The 18,811-nt window shown below is 45.8% G+C and overlaps 1 protein-coding gene across 5 annotated transcripts in view; it reads left to right on the plus strand.

Moving 5' to 3' along the window:
- PPP4R1 (protein phosphatase 4 regulatory subunit 1) overlaps positions 1-18,811 on the plus strand; it is a 1,686,542-nt gene that overhangs the window by 1,110,188 nt on the left and 557,543 nt on the right. For all 5 annotated transcript variants that reach the window (XM_044066551.1, XM_044066553.1, XM_044066554.1 and 2 more), the window contains one exon: positions 13,554-13,732. In XM_044066551.1, the coding sequence (XP_043922486.1) occupies positions 13,554-13,732 (179 nt within the window). The remainder of the gene's footprint in view (positions 1-13,553; positions 13,733-18,811) is intronic.

The raw sequence follows: 18,811 nt of genomic DNA on the forward strand, positions 1-18,811 counted from the left end.
AAAATCTATTCCAGCAAATGGAAGAGATTTTCCATCTGGGCGCATGCACGACAAATTGATCCTTATACAGCTCCAATTTTGTCAGTCCTGGAGTTCCTCTCCATGCTTTTCAACCAAGGATCAGCGGCCACAACTATTAAAGTCCAATTGGTGGCTATTTCCACTTTTCATGTCGCTGATGAGCCTAGTCTCATGGCACACAGACTTTGTAAGGCATTCCTGAAGGGCACTATGCTGCTTCGTCCTCCAGTTTTTGAACCAGTTATGCCTTGGGACTTTTGTTCTACAATATCTCACTTCACCCCCCTTCGAGCCTGTAGCCACTTGTGATTTAAAATACTTGACTTGGAAGACAATCGTTTTAGTAGACATCACTTCAGCCAGACGTGTCTCGGAGCTTCAAGCCTTATCAGTTAGACCATCTTACTTGATTTCTCATAAGGACAGGGTTTCTCTCAGACCTAACCCTTCCTTCCTACCGAAAGTGGCTTCCGTCGGTAATCTAAACCAATCCATTGAACTACCTGTATTCTTTCCAGAGTTCTCGAACAAGGCATAATTTAGATTTCATCAGCTGAATGTGCACAGACAATTACGATTCTATTTAATAGAACGAAGGATCTCAGAAAATCGGATCAGTTGTTTGTCTCGTTTTCAGAAAACAGGATTGGGTCTCCTGTTTCCAAAGTCACTTTGTCCAGATGGATTTCCAGTTATATTTCATTCATTTATGCTTCAGGTGGCAAGGATTTACCATTTCGAGTGAAGGCTCATTCTACCCGATTTGTGTCTACATCTACAGCTTTTCAGGCCAGGTTGTCTATGGATGATATTTGTGCTGCAGCTACATGGGCATCTCCTCACACTTTTGTTACTCACTACAAGTTGGATTTGGTGTCCAGAGGCAGGTCTTCCTTTGGTTTCACAGTGCTCAGGAGTATTTTCCACTGAGCCACCCAAGGTTCAGGTGCTGGGGACGCTGTCCCACTGGTAAGAAAGTAGGCGAGATTGGACTACATAACATCAAGAAGTGATGTACTCACCATAACGTTCAATGTATGTAGTCCATCTCGCCTCACATTCTAACTTAGTAGGGCCATGCAGAGCTGGGGAGGGGTGAGGCAGCTGGTAAGCAGCAGGTGTATTAATAGAGTGGTTCGTAGCTTGGCTTAGTATTCTGAAGGCACTGGAATTTTCTGGCCAAATTTCCTCTGGGACATGAGAAACCAGCACACTCCAGACTTGCATTAAAGTAATCATTTTAGAGGGCTGTTTTGTGTCTGCGGGTGTGTATACTTTTAATGTATTTATTTTGTTAAGCAGTTGTATCTGGTTGGGCAGACGTAGAACCCGTTTCCAAGGGAGAACTAAGAAAAGCTTTGGTTAAAAATGAGAATTAAAATCAGTTTATTACATTGTACATGTCATTTCCTCATCCTAGCTCTGTCTGGTATTAGAGTTCTTCAACTGCAAATGCCACAGTTTTGGCTAATAAAATACATTTGTAAGGTAAATTCTCCAGATTTTTAAATTTGAATTTTTTTGCAAGTCTCCCTGCCCCCACCTTTCACACCCGTACTTTAACAGTCAGCTTGCTGCACCTAAGAGAGAGTAAGCCAACATATATACAGCAGTTTCAGGCTTAGTCTTTGTTCCTCTTCTTGTCACTTGCAGATATGCTATTCATAAGGCTGCAGCTGTGATCATCAGAATTTGCACCAGGAGCTCTTTACAGTCCCATGCTGTACAGTTGGAGTGTGCAGGCTCATATGTTTACACAGTGCTTTGTTTACTGTTAAGTCTAGTTTCCAGTTAATTTGCTGCAGGTTGCATATACATTTAGTTGTTGCATAATAATATGTGTGGTACACAGAATGGAGTAAGAATGCTAGACGTTATTTGCTAGGTTGTAAGAGTGAGAGATTATTCAGAAAGTCTAAAGTAAGAGGAGGAATGAAGGAGGGTTTAGAAGAACACTATGGAAGGGAAAGTGAGATTCCCTAGGAGGTAGTTAAGATACAGGTCAAATGGAGAAAGTAGGAATTTGGTTGAGAGGAAGAGAGATGACCAAGTCAGAAGTCCAGTGATGCCCAGTTTTGTTGAAACTTCTATTAAAAATGTTAGTGATTTTTCTGATCTGTTTTTAAATAGCTTTTGAAAACACATTGTAATTTTTATTTTACCAGAGTGTTTGTGTGTTTACATGAAGGTGTGTATGGTTGAGCCATCTTGGATCCCAATGATTGATTGCTTAGCATTGTCCCCATGCTGTTAACTTTGCTCTTATTTACCTTATAAAGTAATAGATGTCCTCCTATTCCTATGTTGAAGTATTCTTGTTGTGGGATTTCCTGCCCTCAGGTGACTCGTACGTCGGCTCCTATACAAAAGCTTCAGCTTGGCTGTTGCAGCTGCATGGGACGTCACACGTAAGACCATAAACCAGGGCCTTAAATGTGATGTCTGCACACACAATCTTCAGACCTTTTCAGCCGCAGACGACAGACTCATCGTGTGTTTGCTGCTTTTCATCAGATATCTCAGTAAAGCTAAGTAACCCGTTGGGTTTTTGGTTTTTCATATCTGATTGTTATTGCTTAGGCTTGGTTTGTTGTAGCAATTTATAGCCAATGTTGGGTAAATGCCAATGTGGGCACCAGATACCCCATAAAGACGCCCATGATAGGTGTGTTTTTTTGCTTAGGCTGGGTGCACAATCTTTCTACTTGCTCCATTTGTCAGTCGTTTGTACCGAAGACCCTACACAGCCATCTGGTCGCACTAAACCTCTACTTAGAAATCCAGCACCTTAAGAGGTTAGCCCTAAGAATGGATCCCACCTTGGAGGCTGCGTTAGAACCTCCGTGCAAGAAGCCCAAGTTTCCTAGGCCTTCTTCGCCTGCCGCTCTGTTACTGGATGGCCTACCAGCTGCTAATTTAGGAGCTGAGGGGCGCCCGGCGGATCCATCGACTTCAACAACTACCTTTGGGGAAGCCGTTGCTCAGCCGACTACCGGCATGTCCACGGAGCCAACCCAGACCCCAACTACCATCGAGGTTGAGGGGGAACCAGAATCTGTGGTACCTCCCACCGAGATCCTGAATTCAGATGCAGTTCCTACTAAACCTGATTTCAGGCCAGTTCCAACGTCCACCCCGGCTAAAAAGAAGCGGAAAACCAAGCATGCCTCTTCCACTGCAGAAGGCCTACCTGATTAGCAGTCCTTCACTTCTCTGATGCAGGCCTTTATAGCCCTTATGCCTTCATCCTCATCCTCCACTACTCTACTTTGCTCAGCCCTAGGCCTGCTTCAGCCTCCCCCCCCCCCAACGTCTCAGGTTAGGGAAGAAGAAGAGCATGATACATCCTTTTCCTCCTCAGAGGACTCCATCTCTTACACCTCCCAAATTGCATCACCCCAGGAGTATTATTCTCCTGATGAGGAATCTATTGAGGGGGATTCACCCCCTGAGGATGTTGCATTTGGTGAGACCATCACCAAAATAAAAGACTATTTCAAATGGGATACCTCACAAACGTCTGACACCCAAAAGCGATATTTTGAGTTTGTTCAAGTTGAATCCCCCTCCCCTTCTGCTGTTCCTCCAGTTCTCCCTGCGTTCCAGGATGCCTTTAATTCTGCATCTAAGGCCCCAGACTCACAGCTACCTGCCCCGAAGTGACCAGATCGCTTCTACAAGGTGCCTGACAAGCAGAAATTCTTAGTCAAACCACCCTTGGCAGACTCAGCAGTGATTGCCACCTACCCTGATAAGGAATCCAGACTCCTCCCCTCCGCCTCACTCCTACCCACAGATAAAGACAACAAATCTATGGATAGGATTGGTAAGAAGGTATACACCTCCTCCACATTGGCTTTCAGAGCCATTAACTATCAGAAGCACATGACCAAATATGCTCTGGACTTGGTCTCTCAAGCCTACTCCATGCTGGCTTCTATCCCTGACAGCCCCATTAAGGCTGACATCTCCTCCAAACTTTCTCTGGCTACACAAGTAGCCAGACACTCTATTAGATGCAGCTATGATGCTGCAGAAGCATCTGCTCGCTTTGCAGCATCTGCTTCTGTTCTCAGGAAGTACTCCCGGCTGATACTTCAGAATCTCCCAGAAGACTTCAAGTTTTATAGATCTTTGATACCCCCTGGATCACAATTTCCTTTTTGGAAAACAGTCTGCAAATCATTTTCAGAATCTGCAAGGAGAAAGTAAGAAATTGCAGGGCATAAACCATTTACTGGTGCCCCCATTTGCAGGGCATAAACCATTTACTGGTGTCCCCATTCCCAAGTACTACAGACACTATCCAGCTAAAGCCACCTTTGTAAGGTTAAACCCTATCCAGATGGCTACTTTCTCTTCCAGATCTAGAAGAGGTGCAAGAAGACTCACCACGTCGACACCTGCTGCCCTGCATCCTCAGCCTAGACAGCCCTTTCAGGACAGAGGAGGTCCCAACAGTGCAAGACTGCCTTGCCCACCTTCCACTCTCAGCACGCCTTTCCTACTGCCTCCCCTTCTGGCAAACCATAACCTCGGACCAGTGGGTACTCTCCATAATACAAAAAGGATAGTTCCTCTCCTGGAAAGAAAAACCACCCATGAGAGGCATCCCATACCCCCCCCCAAAAAAAAAAAAACAACAACATCTCCTTCCACAGGTTATGACAGACCTGCTGAAGCTGGGTACCATAGAACCTATTCCCGCAGGACAGGAAGGAAAGGGTTTCTACTCCCGTCTCTTCCTGGTTCCCAAGAAGGATGGGCCTTGGAGACCCATCTTAGACCTCTCCTTCAGTCTTTACCGTCAGGTGCTCACCTTCAAAATGCTGGCACTTCCCGGCCTGCTGCCTGTCATACCAGCCAGAGCTTTCATGGCCACCTTGGACCTAAAAGAGGCCTACCTACACATATCCATCAGGACTTCCCACAGAAGATTCCTGCATTTGTCTGGGCCTTCCTCTCATTTCCAGTTTACTGCTTTGCCCTTTGGTTTGTCCACTGCCCCTCGAGTGTTCACAAAATGCCTGGCCCTGGACATTGCCTTCTGCAGAACTCAGGGAATTCAGATTTATCTCTATCTGGAGGACGTGCTAATACTGGCAGAGTCAAAAGATACCCTCTCAAATCATCTACACTTTACCATGTCCCTTCTGCAGAATCTAGGGTTCGCCCTCAACCTTCCGAAGTCCTCCTTGAACCCAGACCAGGCAAGATTTTTCTGGGTTGCAGAAGATGAACGGACAGAATATGAAGGCCTTTCTCCCACAGGATAAGGTCCTATCCCTGGCCTCCCAACTTCAAAGAGCTCATATACTCGGACAGCAACTGCAAGGCAATTCCTTCGACTCCTGGGCTTAATGGCAACAACCATCCCTATGCTATCACTGGCCAGAATGCATATGCGCAAGCTACAGTGATACCTCAAAAATATTTGGTCCTACACCTGAATCACTTGGAACAAATAATTCTCCTCCTTCCCTGTCTAAAGAGAGAAATCCGCTGGTGGATCCAACAATTCCAGCTAAACCAGGGGCTTCCACTTCAGCCCACCCCCCCAACCCAAGTAATGCATACAGATGCTTCAGATTCAGGTTGGGATGCAACAGTGGCATCTTGCAGGGTTCAAGCAAACTGGCACCCTTCCTTGAAGGCCAAACACATCAATGTCAGAGAAATGACAGCAGTCTTCTTAGCTCTAAAAACCTTTACCCCTCTGCTTCCACAGAGGTTCTTCAAATAGTAACAGACAATACCATTGTAATGTGATACCTCAACAAACAGGGAGGGGACAAAGGCATATCTGCTGTGCCGACTAACCCTGCTGATATGGAATCTAGCCTCTCGCCACAACTTGTCCCTGCAGGGCAGCCTGCATCCCCTCGCAGGACAACAAGCAAGCAGATGATCTAAGCAGGACATCCTCTCCACAACACGAATGGATGCTGGACAGGACTGTCTTCCTAGATATAGTCCACCGGTGGGGCAATCCTGAAATATACCTGTTTGCCCCCCCCCCCCCCAGAAGAGCCAGCTGCAGACCACCTGCTCACAGACCTACTCCCCTCTAGGCTAGAGAGTAGATGCTTTCAACATCTCCTGGGAGGGGAAGTTTCTTTATGCCCCCCCCCCCTCCCACTGATTCAGAAAGTCCTGAAAATCAGGAAGGACTAACCGAAAATCTTGTTAGCGACTCCCTACTGGCCAGGGCAGCACTGGTTCCCCCAGCTTCACAATCTAGCCAAGGGCAATCACTATAAGTTACACTACAAGATGGACCTCCTGAAACAAGGAAAAGGATCTCTGCTCCACCCACACTTGCAGATGTTGTCCCTTGATCCCATTTAGACACCACTACTCAGAGGACATGCTTTCAGCCTGAGGGAGGCCAGGAAACCTACAACAAGAAAATCATACCTAGTTACATGGGAAAGATTTACTAAGTGGTATCTAGACAAGGGAAGGGACCCTTGCATTGCTGATCCCCCCCCCCCCTGTTCTTACGTATGTGTGTCAATTGATAAAAAGTGGACTTTCTTATTCTTCAGTGAAAGTACACCTTTCTGCAATATCAGCCTGCTTGCCTCTTGATCCCCCCTTGCTAGCCAGGCTTGATGTAAAACTCTTCCTTAAAGGGATGTTGCACATTAGACCTCCGAAAAAGCCTATCCCTCTGCCTGGGACCTTAACTACATCCTGGAAAAGCTTACCTAACATCCATTCAGACCTGCTAGGACAGCTTCCCTTCTGATATATACATGGAAAACAGTCCTTCTAGTGGCTATCACATCAGCCAGAATGGTTTCAGAGCTGCAAGCCTTAATGGCTTGCCCCCCCCCCCCACTACGTTCCACAAGGACAGGGTCACCTGAGAATTAACCCTTCCTTTATGCCCAAGGTGGTCAATGATTTGACTCTAAACCAATCTGTCCACCTGCCCACCATGTTCTTGTGTTTCACTGTTGCAGTCATTACATTTGGGTTATCTGCTTGCAGTAGCCCTCAGTCGGCCTGATTAACAAAGTCTTGGGTCCTACGTTGGTTGCTGTCTCTTCTTCTGTGATGTCAGGTCATCAGGGGTATAAAACATGCAGCTGACGTCATTGCATCAGTCTTTCTTGCCATGCGGTGCCAGAAGCAGTTCGCAAGTGCCAGTCGGCCAACTCCTGAAATTTTCGTTTTCGAGTTTCAGAACCGAAGTCTTCAACTAAAAGCTAAGTACCCCATTGGGGAAAATTTTTCTTGCTCTAAACCGATGTCAGTAAAAGTAAATAATTGCATTTCTTGTGGAAAGCAAATACCTCATAAAGATTTTCATTCGTACTGTATTCCTTGCCTAGGCCTTGACCACGACGTACCTCGCTGTCGGTTTTCTGCTTTATTTAAACCACGAACTATCCATCGTCTGTATATTTGTGCTTCTAAATTCTTTGGTGCTCTGTTCAATTACCCTGATATGTCTTCGGTAAGCCGTTCAACTACTGACATTCCGAAAAAACGCAAAGATAAAGACAGAAACAAGCCACCCAGTCCGCCGGTACTCAGTGAGGCACTTTCGCAGCCCCTGATACCCGCTACTTCAGATTCGCATGCCTCTACTGAGACCCATTTGGAGTCCGGTATGCCGCGAGATGCTTCAATTGTGGAACCTGCAGATGTCTCTACCTTGGATGGGTCCGGAGCCGCTGTGCAGGCACCGGCTTCTGAGGGTGTATTCAGGCCTACTGACTTGCATATTAAACCGACGCCATCTTCTTCTTCAAGGCCTAAAACTCAAACCATGCCTAGAAAACTGACGCCCAGACTGCATGGTCAGGCCTCTATGCCTAAAAAACAAATAAGAATGACTGAAGACCTTATTACTTTAACCAGGAGAAGCCAACCTTCCCCCTCTAAGAGACCTAGGACTGAGTTTGCTTATGACGCTTCTGACCAGGATTCTGAAATTTCTGTTTTCTCTGATGACCAGGTTTTACCCTTATCTACCTATGAGGATTCTGATGCTGAGGACTTTATTCCCTGTGCTTCCTCCCCAGAGGATTTCTCTTTTGGTGAAACCTTGCATACTCTCAGGGAGCATTTTTGTTGGGAAAGTCAGGATTTCTCTGATTCTACAAAGAGGCTTAGGGATTTCTTACTCCTGCCCCAGCACAGGCCTTTTAGTTATACCTCCTGTACTGGACATTGTTGATGATGCCTTTTCAGAATCTAGCATGGGCCCTGACTCTTTACCTCCTGCTTCCAGAAAACCTGATGGATATTACCGGGTTCCCGACTCTCACAAGTTCCTTTTCAAAAATCCTCCTGCAGATCCTGAAACCGTTTCACAGGGACCCAAGAGCATTAAAGCTACTACTGCCAAAAACCCTACCCCCTCTGATAGAGATTCCAGGGCGCTGGATAGATGGGGTAAGAAGGTATACACTTCTGCAACTTTGGCCATTAGGGCCTTGAATTGCCAGTTTCATATGTTAAAGTATCAGTTGCATATTATTGGATTGCTTAAACAGAAAATTATGGTGATTCCTGATTGTGCTGAAAATAAGGATTTACAGGATTTAATACATTCTGCTGAACAAGTTGGTAAACATACATTGCAATGTGGTTTTGATTCACTAGGGGCATCTTGCAGGGCTGTGGTAACTGGGTCTGTACTTAGAAGGCATGCTTGGCTTAAGGAGCAATCCTTGCCAGATCATGTTAAAGTGAAATTACTGGATGCTCCCTTAAATCAGGACCGCCTGTTTGGCAACAAGGCAGAAGAAGTTCTTAAAAAGATGGAGGAAAAAGCTAAATCTATGCAAACTGTTAAAGATTTTTTACAAGTACAACCTCAAAGATTTAGTAGGCATTGGCCTTCTAAGATTTGGTCCTTTCCTGCCTCTTCCAGACCTTCTCAGTCCAAACCCAGATCCAGCAGAGCACCCAGGCTTCAGTCCCAGGGGGACACACAGGACTAAGCACTGGAGGGCCTCCACTTCCAAATCTGGGAGTAATAAAACTCCCCCCTATGGTAAACTGTCTCAATGACTTCTTTTTAAAACTTCTGAGTACTTCTCAACTGACTGCCCCTTTGGGGGGAAAGATTGCACTTCATGCAAAGAACTGAGGACTCATTACCCGGGACAAATGGGTTTTAAATATAGTGTCCCAAGGATACAGATTTCACTTCCACACGTTACCAACTCCAAGCAGTTGGCCGGATCTACCTCCAAATCAGTGGGCAGAGGCCCAAAAGCAAGTACTCACTCTCAAGCATAGGGGATATTCAGTTGGTACCAGAAGAGGAAAATGGACAAGGTTTCTACTTGAGATTTTTCCTGGTACCCAGAAAAGACAATTCATGGCGTCCTATCCTGGAACACGATTTTGGTGATTCCAGAATTCAAGATGCTGACTCTTCACCAGTTTCTTCCTATGCTAAGCAAAGATGCGTGGTTGACAACACTAAATTTAAAGGAAGCATACCTGCACGTCCCAATTAGGGAATCTTGCAGAAGATGCCTACGCTTGAAAGCAGGCTACACACACTATCAGTTCTCTGCACTGCCCTTTGGCTTATGTACTGCGCCCAGGGTATTCACAAAGTGCCTAGCTACAGTCATTGCATTTTGCAGACAAATAAGTATTCAGGTATACCCATACCTGGATGATTGTCTAATTCAGGCAGAAAACCAGGACATACTTTTGAATCATCTGGCTTTTGTACAAAGGGTGCTAACTTGTCTGGGGTACACCATAAACGGAAAGAAATCACACCTGGCACCCTGTCAACAACTTATATTCCTGGGAGCAAGCTTGAATACAACTTCCCAGATGGCTTTCCTCACGCCAGAGAAACAAATTCACTTCACATCCTACTTCAAGCAAGTGGCCACAAAAACCCTGCTATCTGCAGGGCAAATACTACAAGCCTTGGGGTTCATAGCCTCCTGCATTCTTCTAATTCCATGTGCAAGACTGCATATGAGGGAACTACAGTGGCATCTAAAAAGCTTATGGTGTCAACATCCTCAGGATCTAGAAGCAATGATTCCTATCATTCCTTGTGTACGTCGAGAGTTCCGTTGGTTAGCAGAGGCCTGCCACCAAAACAAGGGACTACCTTTCACACTACCCCCTGCCGCCCAAACCCTAACAACAGACTCATCAGACTATGGGGGGGGGGTGCACCTGGCAAGGAAGTGCATTCAGGGTAAATGGAACCTAATTCAAATGCACATTCACATCAGTCATAAAGAAATGTTAGCTGTACAGAATGCTCTGACAGCCTTCAAGGACCACATTCTTCCAGGACCGTTAATGGTAAAGATGGACAACACCACCGTTATGTGGTACATAAACAATCAGGGGGGGTACACATTCTTACCCCTTTGCAGACTGACTAGCCATGGCATTGTGGAACACAACCTTGAGCTACCAAGTGAATCTGCAAGTTCAATTCCTGCCAGGAAAACTAAATTCACTGGCAGATGGACTAAGTGGAAACCTCTTGGACCCACACGAGTGGAAACTGGAACCAAGGATTTTCAACATGTTGACAAGCAAATGGGGGAGCCCAGATATAGACCTATTTACCTCCCCCCAGAACTATCAATTGGAAAAAAATTTGCGCTAGGACTCCCCACGGACAAGCTTGGAAAGTGGATGCTCTGTCCTTCAGCTGGAAAAAACCCATCAGTTTATGCCTTTCCTCCTCTGCCTCTGCTTTCCAAAGTACTACTAAAGATCAAACAAGACAAACCAAGGATAATTTTGATTGCACCAGCCTGGCCATGCCAACACTGGTACGCCCTTTTGCGCAGTGTGTCACTATTGGCCCCATGGCACCTGCCTCAGACTCCTACCCTGCTGTCTCAGCAGGAGAACCAGATTCTGCACCCTCACCTTCAAACACTGAACCTAGCAGCCTGGCTAATTACCTAAGCTGTCCTTTACCATCCCTCAGTAAACCAGTGATGGATGTCATTTTAGAGGCAAGGAGGCCTAGTACTAGAAAATCTTATGCTGAAAAATGGAAAAGATTCTGTGCCTGGAACCAATCTCAAGGGATGAGCACAGCAGTGCCCAATTTACCTCAGATTATACAATACTTAACTGAGATGCTTCACAAGGGCCTGTCTTTTTCCTCAATAAAAATTCACGCCTCAGCCATTTCAGCTCATTATAACACATAACCTCCCCTCTTCTCTCATCCACTGCTCAAGCAGTTCCTCAGAGGGGCCAAAAAAAAAATTTTAAGACCACCCTGGAGAGCTCCAACTCCAGCCTGGGACCTTAACTTTGTATTGGAGAAACTCACCCTTTCTCTTTTCGAGCCAGCTGCTACTGCAGATTTAAAATTCCTTTCTTGGAAAACAGCTTCCCTTTTAGCCATCACTTCAGCAAGAAGGTATCTTAATTACAGGCTGTTATGGCAGTGGAGCTTTTCATCGTCTTGCTTGCGGACAGGGTGTCATTCAGAACCAATCCCCACTTTCATGCCAAAGGTGGTATCCAATGTGGCCTTTAATCAGTCCATTCATTTGCCACCCTTCTTTCCTAATCCACAGAACAAAGGTGAACTGATACTGCACTCCTTAGATGTGCACAGACAACTTAGATTCTACTTGGACAGGTCTAAACCTCAAAGGAAATCTGAACAACTGCTGGTGGCATTTGCTGCAGGGACAAAGGTGAAGGCTATTTCAAAGCAAACCATCTTCAAATGGATAGGCCATTGCATTCATTTCTGCTATAAGCACCATGGAAAACCTATCCCACAGGGGATCAGTCCCCACTCAACCAGGGTACCTACCAGGGACATCCTAGAATCTGCTCCCTGGAGTTCTGTACATACTTTCACTAAGCATTACCATTTGCCAATTTTCTCTAAATCCAGAGCTGGCTTTGCCACTGCAGTTTTGCAGGGCCTTATAACTGGTCCTAATGCTATCTAAATTCCTCCTCCCATCCTTAACTTTGGGAATCTACCCAAATGTAATGACTGCAACAGTGAAACTCGAAGAACATAGTACAGTTGTGTACACTTACCATAAATGTAGATGTTCGAGTTTATTCACTGTTGCAGTCCTGGTCACCCTCCCTCCAGCCCTCTGACTTCTTTTAGCTATACCTCCTCTCTCCTTTTCAATGCTTAAAAGCTTTTTGGTGTATTTGCTTTTTTGTTTGAGGTTTAACCTTGTATATTTATAGATTTTATTGCTTTCCATTAGGGGGACACGACATCTGGGGCAAGAAAAACTGATGTAATGACATCTGCTGCATGTTTTATAACCCTGACAACCTGACTTCACGGAAGAAGAGACAGCAACCGACGTAGTTCCCAAGACTTTGTTAATTAGGCCGACTGAGGGCTACTGCAAGCAGATAACCCAAATGTAATGACTGTCACAATGAATACACTCGAACATCTACATTTATGGTAAGTGTACACAACTGTACTTTATCTCCCTCTTCCACAAATGAGGGAGAGAGGATACTCCACTCCCTGGATGTACACAGGCAACTAACATTTTACCTGGACAAAATTAAATCCCTTAGGAAATTTAAACAACTCTTTGTTTCCTTCCATCCCAGAGCATTGGGTAAGGCAGTCTCCAAACAAGCCATCGTATGTTGGATCAGGAAAGCCATCTGTCTTTGCTACTCCCACCACGGAAAAAAAAAATGGGAGTAAAGGCCCATTCCACAAGGGCAATGGCCGCCTCCAAGGCTTTCCTAAAAGGTCTGGACACAGCTTCCATTATGGAAGGAGTCACATAGTCCACTATCCACATTTTCACCAAACATTACAAGCTAGACCAAGTCTCCAGAGCACGTGCAGGATTCGACAGGGCAATCCTACAGGGCTTTGTAGCATCCTCTTCTGCATTCGCCACCCTCTCATCCAACTAAGCTGTGGTACTCTCCCACAACAAGAATACTGCAACATAGGAATAGAAGGACATAGAATAGTTGTGTAAAATTTTACCATAACCATAGATGTCCTTCTCTTCCATGTTGCAGTATTCCTTCCCACCCACCAATAACCCCCTCATCATTCTCCTTTCATCCCAGCATCACCCTGGACCTATCTGTGCTACAGAAGGACCCCAGGGTCCCATACCTGACACCACTGGCATCTTCTCCTGCTGGACCTTCTACTCTACCTGCTGAGCTTCAAGTTATGAAGATTGTGCATGCAGACATCACATTTAAGGCCCCTGGTTTATGGCCTTACGTGTGATGTCCTACGCAGCTGCAACAGCCAAGCTGAAGCTTTTGTATAGGAGCCGACGTATGAATCGCCTGAGGGCAGGAAATCCCACAACAAGAATACTGCAACATGGAAGAGAAGGACATCTATGGTTAGGATAAGATTTTACACAACTATTCTTTTTTGGTTGTTTATTTGTGAATGGCCTCATCATTTGTTTTTGTTGCAGCAAACCTTCTAAAATGTATTTCTTGTTTTTGTATTTAGTAGTGGGTTAATTTTGCTTAGTGCAACTGAAAAAATATTTTGTCTTTTTGGGGGTTTGCTTTTTCAGCACAGGTGCAGGTTCTGGCAGCTGCATTACGAGCTTCAAGTTTAGACCTACAGGAAGAAACGTCATCAGTACTGATTGTGGACAACAGAATAGAATCTGAAAACAGTGCAGACACAGACCAGCAGCAGAGGTCTTCAGTTCCAACAACTGTAGTGCCTTTAATTACTGAAACAATTGAGGTATTAAAGATTTTTCACAATACATATCAACCTGTATACATGTCAGTAGGGTTCTGTACCACATTCTTAATCAGAAACATGCAAGTACGACATGGAAAAGGGAGCCTTTTGTTAGTGGAATGACTGTTATGATGTGCGTGTTTTAGAGCAGGTAATGCTAACCATACAGTGTTTTTTTTTTTTTTTGTTCCCTGTGGACGACCTGACTGATGAGTTGTGTTAGCTCTTCAAGGAGATGACATTTGTAACATTTGAGTCTTCATTCTGGTTACAGGTAGCCCATATGAAGGCTTTATCCGGTCCCAGGCCAACATTACACAACTTCCACAGGTACATAAAGTACTTATTAAGCACTCACTGCTGCTAGGAGCTGCCTTCTGTTTTTCAAGCCCCTTTAGTCCTGATATGGAATAGTTATTGTGGATATGCATTTTGTAGGTTTCAGCCAATAAATTACTAACAGAAAAAGTAGTAACAACTATGCAAGCAGGTGGATGAAGGCAGAGTGTAGCTTTACTCTTACAATGGATATGCTTGAAGGCCTACTGATGAGCCAAATATAGTTGCACATGTTTTTTCTAGGAGAGTAATAAAGTAAATGTTAACATTTGGGTAGATTGAAAAGCAGATGTTCTTTGTGTTTCACTGTTGCAGTCATCACCTGTGGGTTATCCCTGCTGTGGTAGCCCTCGGTCAACCCGAATACCAGAGTCAATTTTTTTTTGTGTTGGTTGCAGTCGGTTGTAGTCTGACGTCAGGTCGTCAGAACTATAAAGCAAGGCAGTCGACGTAATTACATCAGTCTTTTTTGCCATGGAGCCCATAGCAAAAGCAATTCGACAAGTGCCGGTCAGTTGGTATCAGAAGTTGAATTTCAGCTGAAAACGTCTAAAGCTAAGTACCCTGTTGGGTATCCTTTTTTCTTGTACTAACCGATGTCTGAAAAAGTTAACAGTTGTCTCACCTGTGGAAAGCAGATCCCACACCGAGACTTCCATTCTTACTGCATCCCTTGTTTAGGCCCAGACCACGACGTCTGTTGTGGACCGTTATATACATGCTTCGTCTTCGCATTCCGATATGGTGTCCATCAGCCAACAATCTGTGGACTTTCCCAAAAAATGTAGAGGTAAAGATAGAGACATACTCCACAAGGCTAAGCCTTCCGACGACACTACCACTAAGCAGGTTGTCAGTTCTCCGGAATTCAGTGAGGAGCTTTCGCAGCCCCCCTGATGCCCGATTCAATATCTACGCAGGCCTCTACCGAGACCCTTTCAGAGTCTTCTATGCCGCAGAAATCTTCATCTTCCGAGCCTTTGGCGGTCTCTGCCTCAGTTGGGTCTAGAGCCGCAATGCAGGCACCGGCTTCCGAGGAGGCCTTTCACACTACCAAATCTAGACAAAAAACGATGTCTTCACATCCAACTACCCTTTCTCTCAGACTGACGGATTCTCTCAGGCCTAGAAGCCAGGCCACTCCTAGGAAATCTGCTTCTAGCCGCCATCTTGCTACTGCTCCACCACCCCAAATACAAATGCTTAAAATGCTGGAGGATCTCATCTCCCTTATCCGGGGTAGTCAGGCCACTACTTCTAAAAGGAAAAGGCACCCTTCCCCAGAAGTTATGATAGAACAGGATTCTGAGGAATCTGTCTATTCAGTTATTGAAGAGGAACAGCATCCTTTAACTGCTTATGAGGATTCAGATGCCGAGAAATCCATCCCTTTTGCCTCCCCTCCAGAGGGCCTTTCCTTTGGGGAAACCCTTCACTCCCTCAGGGAACATTTCCAATGGGAATCTCAGGACTTCTCACAGTCTAAGAAAAGGAGTTTCTGGACCTGCCCCAGCACAAACCCCTGGCCATCCCCTCTATTTTAGAAGTGGTGGATGATGTTTTCCATGAATCCTGCTTAGCCCCTGACACCCTCCCTCCTGCTCCCAGTAAACCTGACAGGTACTACAAAGTACCGGATTATCACAAATACCTGTAGAAAAATCCTGCTGCAGACCCAGAGGTTATTACACAGGGACCTAAAGGAGCTAAGACTAGTTCTGCCAAGGACTCCAGAGCTCTGGACAGATGGGGTAAAAAAAGTATACACCTCTGCAACCTTAGCTATCAGAGCACTCAGTTGTCAGTTCCATATGTTAAAATATCAACAGCACACTTTAGAACAATTAAAACAGAAGATTGCTACCTTTCCTAACTGTACCAATTCAAAAGAGTTAGCAAGTTTACTGCACTCCGCTTGTCAAGTGGCCAAACACTCATTACAATGTGGATATGACACCCTAGAAGCCTCAAGCAGGGCAGCAGTGACAGGATCTGTTATTAGGAGACATGCATGGCTGAAGGAACAATCCTCTCCATGATCATGTCAAGTCTAAACTTATTAATGCACCCCTAGATAAGGAGCACTTGTTTGGGGAAAAAGCAGAAGAGGTGCTTAAAAAGATGGAAGACAAAGCAAAATTTTTGCAAACAGTAAAAGATTTCTTTCAAGTTCAACCTCCCAGATTCAGCAGGAACTTTCCCTCTAAGCACTGGGCCTTCCCTGCACCTAGCAAACAGAGCCAAAGTAAGCCCCACAGGGACAGACCATCCAGGCCCCTATCCCAGGGCCAGCAGAGAAGCAAACAATGGGCCACTTCCGTCTCTGAGGCACAGAGTTCTAAGCCAACCTTCTGTGGCAAACACTCACAATGACTCCCCCCTCTGCTCCCCCATCTCTCATCAAAAAATAGGAGGAAGGCTGTCCTTCAGAAATAATTGGCTTTCTGTAACAAAGGACCAATGGGTCTTAAAGATTATTTCTTAGGGATACAAATTCTCTTTTAGCAAACTCCCAATTCCGAGAGAGTACCCAGACTTACCACCAAATCAGTGGGCAGAGGCATTGAAACGGGTCCAAACTGTCATATCCCAGGGGGTTGTAAAACCTGTCTCCTCAGATCAAACAGGCAAAGGCTTTTATTCCAGACTATTCCTAGTTCCCAGAAAAGAGGGCACTTTGCACCCTATCCTGGATCTATCTATTCTGAACACCTCCTTGGTGGTCCCTAGATTCAAAATGCTAACTTTGCAGCAGCTGCTGCCTATGCAAACAAAAAATGCCTGGCTAGTGACCCTAGACCTAAAGGATGCCTACCTCCACATCCCCAGCAGGGAATTCTGCAGGAAATTCCTGCCCTTCAGAGCAGGCTCACAACCAGTTCTCTGTGCTGTCCTTTGGCTTATCTACTGCTCCCAGAGTATTCACCAAATGCTTGGCCCCGGCCATAGCATTCGGCAGACAGAGAATTGTACAGATTTACCCTTACCTGGACAACTGCCTCATTCAGGCGAAGTACAAAAAAAGCTGCTCCAGGACCTTCTCTTTGTCAAATCACTCCTAACTTCCCGGGGGTTCACCATCAACGAGAAGAGATCAAAACAAAACCCCACCAGGAAGATCATTTTCTTGGGAGCGGTGCTAGACAGCATCCCAAATGGCCTTCCTATCCCCAGAAGAGCAGATCTTCCTGCCTCTCTACTTTACCCAGCTGGCTTCCAGAAGTCACCTCACTGTGAGGGAGTTCCTGCAAGCCCTGGGGTACACGGCATCTTGCATTCTTCTCATTCCTCTGGCCAGGCTTCACATGAGAGAACTTCAGTGGTATAAAGAACCTTTGGTGCTAGCACTGTCAGTCTCTAGAGACCTCTCTTCCCCCTGATCCCATGTATAAGGGCCGAGTTTCTCTGATGGACAGAGTCCTGTGCCAGGAACAAGGCTCTCCCCTTCATCCTCTGCCCTTCCAGCCAGACCATCACCACCGACACCTCAGACATTGCTTGGGGCACTCGCCTAGCAGGCAGGTGCACCCAAGGTCTTTGGGATGCCCAGCAACTTCACTTGCACATCAGTCAGAAAGAAGTGATGGCAGTACAAAAGGCTCTGACATCCTTCACACCCCATCTGAGGCCAGGGGTTCTCCTTATAAAAACAGACAACACCCCAGTAATGTGTTACATTAACAAACGTGGGAGACCCAATCTTACCCCCTGTGCAGGTTAGTCATGAGACTCTGGCTTGCAGCCACCTCCATGGGGTATACACCTAATTGCCCAATACCCACCAGAGGTCAACAACACTCTGACAGATCACCTAAGCAGAAACTTACTGGACCCCCACGAATGGCAGCTCCACAGGGAAATCTTTCTGCAAATCACTCCGGAGTGGGGGACTCTGGAATTGGATCACTTTGCCTCAACCACCAGCTGCAAAAGTTCTGTACCAGGGAGTATCACCTCCTAGCGTGGAAGGTAGATGCCTTGACCTTCCCCTGGAACTCCCTCTTTGTGTACGCCTTCCCTCCCCTGCCCCTTATTCCCAAAGGTACTGATCAGAGTAAGGGAGGAGAGACCAAAGGCCATCCTCATTGCTCCAGATTGGCCCAGACAGCATTGGTACCCCTTACTGCGCAGCCTGACTTTACAGTCCCCCAAAGCAGCTTCCCCTGATCTCGGACGTCTTAACCCAGGTGAGGGGGAAGGTACTGCACCCTGACTTACAGACACTGTCGTTCAGCATGGCTTATATCATAAAAGCCAGCAAGGAGTCCCTGTTAAGCAAACAGGTCCTAGACATCATCACAGAGGCCAGAAGGCCCAGTACCAGAAAATCATACACAGAGAAATGGAAAAGATTCTGTTCCTGGAACCAGTCCAAAGGGGTCAGTACCGCCAATCCTTCCATCCCTCTTATCTTGGATTACCTAGTTGAGTTGCTCAATAGTGGCCTCTCTTTCTCTTCTATTAAAATCCATGCCTCGGCCATTTCTGCCCATTATGATTCAGACAAACCCCTCTTCTCTCATCCTTTGGTTAGGCAGTTCCTCAGAGGGGCTTCTAATATCAGACCTCCCAGAAGACCTCCCACGCCACCCTGGGACCTAAATTATGTTCTAGAAAAACTAACCTTACCTCCTTTCTGCAGAATTAAAATACCTGTCCTGGAAGACTGCCTTCCTACTAGCTATCACCTCAGCCGGAAGGGTATCAGAACTTCAAGCTCTCATGGCTGTTGAGCCCTTC

This window comes from Protopterus annectens, chromosome 3.part1 (genome assembly GCF_019279795.1).
Source record: "Protopterus annectens isolate FY-2018-M chromosome 3.part1, PAN1.0, whole genome shotgun sequence".
In the NCBI taxonomy this organism is placed as follows: domain Eukaryota; kingdom Metazoa; phylum Chordata; order Ceratodontiformes; family Protopteridae; genus Protopterus; species Protopterus annectens.